This window comes from Protobothrops mucrosquamatus, unplaced genomic scaffold (assembly GCF_001527695.2).
Source record: "Protobothrops mucrosquamatus isolate PMUCROS unplaced genomic scaffold, P.Mucros_1.0 scaffold2116, whole genome shotgun sequence".
Classification (NCBI taxonomy): Eukaryota; Metazoa; Chordata; class Lepidosauria; order Squamata; family Viperidae; genus Protobothrops; species Protobothrops mucrosquamatus.
Window position 1 is genome coordinate 295,954 of NW_015388217.1, and position 7,059 is coordinate 303,012.

At 41.7% G+C, this 7,059-nt stretch overlaps 1 protein-coding gene across 1 annotated transcript; it reads left to right on the forward strand.

The window, feature by feature from the left end:
- Positions 1–1,170: 1,170 nt before the first annotated feature.
- Positions 1,171–6,750, forward strand: FBXL15 (F-box and leucine rich repeat protein 15). Its single transcript, XM_015824100.1, has 4 exons — positions 1,171–1,196; positions 1,869–2,028; positions 3,806–4,308; positions 6,553–6,750. Exons 1-4 carry the CDS (start codon positions 1,171–1,173, stop codon positions 6,740–6,742), a joined length of 879 nt encoding a protein of 292 aa, XP_015679586.1. The 3' UTR covers positions 6,743–6,750.
- The last annotated feature ends 309 nt before the right edge of the window (positions 6,751–7,059 follow it).

The following is a 7,059-nucleotide window of genomic DNA, read 5'->3' on the forward strand; positions in this document are numbered from 1 at the left end:
TAGCAACCAGAAGAACTTGTTTCCAAGGCTCCATTTTATTCGGGTTTTGGCTTCATTCCACAGTCTTTGGTCCAATATGTTAATTTCATAATCTTTTTTCTGATAAAGAAGTTAATTTTAGCCATCTCTGCAAGTTTCATCATCTTCTTCCATTGTGGTTAACATCAAATCTTTCCACTTTTGAGCATATAAGAATCTCACTGTAAATGCCATATGTAAAAATAAAGCTTCATGACATTTATTTATTTATTGGATTATAATCCCACCTTTAACTTAGGGTGGCAAACATTCATAATACTCCTTCCTCTACTATTTTTGGCGACTATAAGCCTGTCCTTCTACTCTCCAGGCCACGACACTAGCCGCTGCCCGCACTTCTAACCGGAGTGCAGCGAAATCATTTTCTTGATTCCCAGCCGGGCGTCGTATTTCGAAGCTCAATCTGAGTTCTGAGTTACAGGCAATTCCACAGGTCGTTTTCCTAAAACCAGGGGTAGGCAACCTTGGCTCTTTTATGACTCGTGGACTTCAACTCCTAGAATTCCTGAGCCAGCCATGCTGAGGGGAAAGGGAGAGGTTTCCAAGCGGAGCCATGCTGGCTCAGGAATTCTGGGAGTTGAAGTCCACGAGCCATAGAGCGGCCTAGGCTTAGGCCAGAGGTAGGCAACCTTGGCTCTTTTATGAGGCGTGGACTTCAACTCCCAGAATTCCTGAGCCAGCCATGCTGAGGGGAAAGGGAGAGGTTTCCAAGCGGAGCCATGCTGGCTCAGGAATTCGGGGAGTTGAAGTCCACCCATCTCCGAGTGGCCAAGGTTGAGAAATACAGGCCTAGGCCAAGGGTAGGCAACCCTGGCTCTTTTATGACTCGTGGACTTCAACTCCCAGAATTCCTGAGCCAGCCATGCTGAGGGGAAAGGGAGAGGTTTCCAAGCGGAGCCATGCTGGCTCAGGAATTCTGGGAGTTGAAGTCCACGAGTCACAAAAGAGCCCAGGTTGCCTACCCCTGGCCTAAACCCCAACTGGTTCCACACTTTGCTACGAGTGTCTTATCTCTCTTCCACAGCTCCCACACCATATCTCTACTATCTTCTGCTCGTTCCCGTTTCCGCCCTCTGACCGACGTAATTTCCGCGGAAAGTGCGGCGGCGGCGGCGGCGGTGGTGGCGGAAAATGGCTGCCATTTCGGCATCGCCGAGGTTCGCGAATGAACAATCGGGAGGGCTGGGCTGGGCAGCTGGAGGTTGGCTGAGGGCGGCGGCGGTGACGTTTTGTCGGCTCCCGCCGCTTGTTTGGCGCTAAGCGGGACTGGGGCTCTGCACCAACGGCGGCTTCCAGGTTCTTCCTTGTTCCGCCGTCGGTCCCCGAATACGGGTTCCATTGGAGTCCCTGCAGCGAGGGTTTGTGGTTTTGCTTGCTCGCCTCTCCTGCGCCGCCGGAGAAAAAATCGATTTGAGGCTGGGCTTGGGGGCATTCATTTTTTACCTTCTGCCCTGCAGAGCATTCCTTGGATTTTAATGCCTGTGCAAAAGGGAAAGAATGAGCGTAACAGCAGCTCCGAGAGCGGACTGCATGCTTTTTAATGGCTTAATTTTCGGTGCTTAAAAGATCAAAAGGCTTTACTGACGTTTTGAAAACATGTCAGTAAACCTCCACTCTATCTCGGGCAGGGGTAGGCAACCCGGGCTCTTTTATGACTCGTGGACTTCAACTCCCAGAATTCCTGAGTCAGCATAGCTGACTCAGGAATTCTGGGAGTTGAAGTCCACGAGTCATAAAAGAGCCGAGGTTGCCTACCCCTGATTTCTTGGGTATAAACAACTTGCTTGCTTGCTTTTGCTTTTTTTTTTTTTTTTTTTTTTTTATTCCAGGAAACATTTCTTGGATTTGCCTTGGGAAGACATCTTATTCCCTCGTGTTCTTCCACACCTTCCTCTGAGACAGCTCTTGAGCCTGCAAAGAGTCAGCAAGTGTTTCCAGAATCTAATCCAGCTTTACCTTACCAACCTGCGTTGTTTTGATTCTAGTCAGGTATTAGAAATATCATAAGTCCTTTTGCTCTGATCTCTCTATATTAAGAGCGCATGAGGTTAGAGGTCAAATTATAATGAACTCTCAGATTTCCTCTAGGGGATTTTCAGATTGATGTCAGACATAACTAAAACAAAATGAGATAGGATTTACTTGCTGAATTAACATCTCTGGTTGCTGAGCCTTTTTAAGATTTAGTGGTGATTTTATTAGAAAAATAAAAACACCGGTGCAAGTGAAGTGACTTTGATAAGAAAAATAAATCAGATGGTCTTTGTTTCTGTTGATTTTTTTTAGTTGAAACGTAGCTTGAAAATAAGAGAATAAATAATATCTTAACCTGAATAGAGATTAGACATCTCTAGTTCCTCAAGTTATTTTTAACATTTATATATGTTTGTGTGTGTATGTGTATATGTGTATATATGTATGTATGTGTATATATGTATATATAATGAAGTATTAGTACCACGTTATAAAGCCTTAGTAAGGTCAAGACTGGAATACTGCATCCAGTTTTGGTCACCACATTTCAAAAAAGATGTTGAGACTTTGGAAAAGTACAATGAAGAGAAACTAAAATGATTAAAGGCCTGGAGACTAAAATACCTGAAGGACGGTTGCAGGATTTGAGTTTGGCTAGCCGCTAGTCTAAAGAGAAGAAGGACTGGGGTGACATGATAGCACTATTCCAGTATTTGAGACAGCGCCATAAAGAGGAGGGGGTCAGTTTATTTTCCAAAACACCAGAAGGCAAGACAAGACACAATGGATGGAAACTAATCAAGGAGAGAAGCAACCTGGAGTTAAGGAGAAACTTCCTAACAGTGAGAACAATTAACCAGTAAAACAGTTTATCTTCAGACGTTGTGAGTGCTTCATCACTACAGGTTTTTAAAAGAGACTGGACAATCACTTGTCTGAAATGGTATAGAATCTCCTGCTTGAGCAGGGGGCTAGATTAGAAGACCTCCAAGGTCCCTTCCAGCTCTATTCTCATTCTGATTCTTGAGGTGGAAAAAAAATGAAACTTTGATTTTAGGTTTTACCGACTAGATGGCTAGTTTATACTATTATGTAAAATTAAAAAGTTGAGGTTTGATGTTATTATCTCATTCTACTGCACCAAAGGAAGCTGGAAGTCAACCTCTTTTTTTTTTACCCCCTCTTTCCTACAATTTCTCCTTCCCTTTTCCCACCCCTATCTTTCCTATTTTCTTTTGTATTTTTGTATTTTATATTATAAATTAATCATAATAAAAAAAAAGAATAACAACAGAAAGCAGAGTGGCAAGCCAAAAATAATCCCATTGTAATTGGAAGCGTTGAACTTTAAACTGAGTGGTCAGCCTACCATTTTGAAATACGAGTTTATTTTCATGAAAGTTAATGGAAATTTCTCTTCCATGTGCTTTCATTTAACGATTTATTAAATGGCTGCATGTGGTTTGTCTACTGTAGCTTCTTAGTCACTTTTAATGCCATCCTGTCAAATAGAGTGGTTGCAAACGCCGGTTTTTGTTTCCATATTGTTTCTATCCCAAGTCTTTTATGACTCAATTTATCATTGATAAAGTCTGGATAACACTCGTTTCATTTTTTTTGGTTTGTTCTATTTTTCTGAAATAGTCTTTATTTAACAGTATCTTTGACCTAGTTTTGTGATGCTGAGATGGTTTTTTGATTGATCCCTTTTTTTTCTTATATCGTTACACAAGGAATGCAAAAGGCACATATAGTGTAGGATATAATGGTGTGTTTTCTTGCCTACAAACAGGTTGGATCTCCTATCCCCAAAGCTGCATTCTGTATCCTATTAAGAGACAATAAAGTGCTGCAGCAACTAGCCTTGCAAAACTGTTCTGACTGGCTATCCGACAAGGAACTGCTTCCTGTAATTGGTCAAAACCATCAGTTGCAACAGATTGAGCTGAATGGCTGCCTGCAGCTGAGCCGCCATGCTTTGGTGGCCATCTCTTTGGGCTGCCCCAATTTACGTCAGCTTTCCTTGGCCCATTGCGAATGGGTGGATGGACTCTCCTTGCGGAGCCTCGCCGATCACTGCAAAGAGCTTGAATCTCTAGACCTCACAGCCTGCCGACAACTGAAAGATGAAGCCATTTGCTACCTTGCTCAGAGATGCCACAACTTAAAGTCGCTTTCGCTGGCTGTTAATGCAAATGTTGGCGATATGGCCATCGAAGAAATTGCCAAAGCCTGTTCTGATCTGGAGCACTTGGACCTCACGGGCTGCCTACGAGTTAAGAACAACTCCATTAGGTAATTTGTGCCGGTGTAGAGTAAAAATATTGTTCTTTTGTTTGCAGTACATTTATGTCTCAACTTTTCTTCATGGGGCCTCAGGATGGCAGACAAGATTTGTCCTCTCAACAGTTGGGTCGGTAGATTGTTATGGTATCCTGGCTGAATGAAAATGGAGACTTGATCTTTTTAGTTTTAGGCCGACCTGTGATAGATGGCCACTATAAGGAAGCAGTCTCTGTCACAGGTTAAATAAAACTTAGAAGTGTAAATACCAATAATTAAATTTGTATATTGGCTTGTGGTATAAATGCTGATGGTGTATTTATTTATTTATTTTCTCTTTTTCTGGAAAGGAAGGAAGTGGAAAAAGGAAAAGGAAAAAAAAATTATTAGCCCTAAATGTGAGATAGGAGACTGAGAAATTGGGATCATTTAAAATCTGGAAATGATAAAGATTAAACGTTAAATTTAAATATCAATGCAAAATTAAAGTTAAGGAAAACTTATTAGGTTATTGTCTAAAAGATGGAATGTCAAATTAATTAAGATATGCATAGACTGAAGATTATTGATGAATACTAGAAAGGTATTTTTTGTTTGATTGATAGAATAAGAACTGTATTGATCTGAATATGACAGTAGATCTTATGGGGGAAAGAGAGGGACTTAGTTGTTGTAATACTTTGAGATTTGTACTGATGATATTCAGATGTAATGGAATTACGATGCTCAACCGCCACGCTACTTTTCAAATATGTAAATGTAATATTGGAAAATTAATAAAAAACTTGGGCACAACAAAAAAAAAGGAAGCAGTCTCTGAATATTTTGCAGTGACAGAACTTCTCCTGACTCTGTGGCCAGAATTTGGTTCTGGTGCCAATTTTTGGTATTAGAACACCAAAAACTGGCATGTGGTGTTCAGTTATTTTAAGAGTAATGTTAATGGTTTAAACCAGCGGTTCTCAACCTATGGGTCGTGACCCCATTTGGGGTCGATCGACCATTTCACGGGGGTCGCCAAGCAAGGCTGTCCGCCATTTTCCCCCCTTTTCCAGCGGGTGCCTTACCTCCCTTGGGCTGGGCCAGCTGGTGGTCGGCCTGCTCCGTCTCTGCCGCTTGCCAGCTACACCTCAGCCGGCGCAGGGGGCGGAACCACGCATGCGCGGTGCTCCCGGTCAGGGAAAGTCCTCGACTTACGACCAGTTTAGTCATCGACTTATGACCAGTTTAGTCCTCGACTTATGATCGGTTGGGGGTCGCGGCATTAAAAAGGTTGAGAACCACTGGTTTAAACTGTGGAACAGACTTAAACCACTTTTATATGTGTCCCATTATCTAACAAGCTATTATGAAATTATTTTTGACACTTGAGGCATATTCCCATGAAGTAGTCTGGCCTTCTAAAGAATGGATTATGTATGATTTCCAGTAAAAAGGCATAAAGTATCCTGGTAGCTATTGCATATAGTGCAACTCCATATACTTTGTAGGATATAAGACTTGGCAACACTTAAGCAGATAAAAAGCTATCAGGAAAGGGAAACCAAACTTTAAATGTTCCTTCTGTAATAAATAATCTTTGAAAATTGTTCAGCTTTACCGGCATAACATTGCTACTAAGTGCAGTACAGGCAAATGATTTGACCTCATTGCTCTCAAGAGTGTAATATTCACGATAAATGTAATATTTGTGTTCCATTTATATTTTCTTTGCTGCACATGAATTGTCCATTGAAGTTCTATATCCATTTAATTGGAGGATCTCAGATTTCTGAATTCTGTTTTAGTAACAGTTTATAAGGCCCCAATCGATGTTCTGAATTTTGTAATTACACGTTTTGCAAATTCAGTCAAATCTAAGAATTCCAACTTGTTTGAATTATGCTGCTTTTTTGATGGTACCGAAACCTATGAAGCAGTTCTGACCCTTCCAAGAAAAGGGGATAGGTATGTGCATTTTTGGAAGGTTTGAAGGTTTTTATGATTTTTTTGATGGGTTGGAAATGGGAAAATGGGAGCACTTTGCTTCGAGGGTTCCTGCACCCCACATTAGTGGGACGGGGCCTAATTGTGCAACCCAAAATTGGCCGTTTTGCTCCCAAAATTGCAGGGAGTGTAAAAGGTTGCATCCTCATTCCAGCTATAATAGAAAATGCCAGGAATTGCTGCATATAGACACTGCACTATTCATTTCCAAATAGAAAAGTTCCAGGTAGATGACTGTATTCTTGATGTTTTGTATGTTCTCTTTTATAGGACCTTGGCAGAATACTGCCCTAAGCTGCGTGCCTTGAAGGTGAAGCACTGTCATAATGTTGCAGAATCCAGCCTGAGCATCTTGCGTAGCCGTGGAGTGGAGTTGGATGTTGAACCTCCATTTCAACGTGCCCTAGTTCTCTTACAGGATGTAGTGGGCTTTGCCCCGTTTATTAATCTTCAGATCTAATGAAAAGAAAATATTGGAAATTGACTCTGGGTGATCCCACAAAGTTTAAAAGTCTGAGATTTCACCTTTTATCGTTGTGAACTGGGTCTGTTTTGAGCCATTAATTCCTCATGTGGAACTCTGTATTGAAAAAAACAGAACAGTATGCATTCACATGAAACCTATAATTTCCAGCTTCCACGATTGATGCTTCTCATTAATTGGTCTACCTGTCTGTTCTTAAAGATGTTCTAGAGCAGTGGTTCTCAACCTGTGGGTCGGGACCCCATTTGGGGGCGATCGACCATTTCACGGGGGTCGCCAAGCAAGGCTGTCCG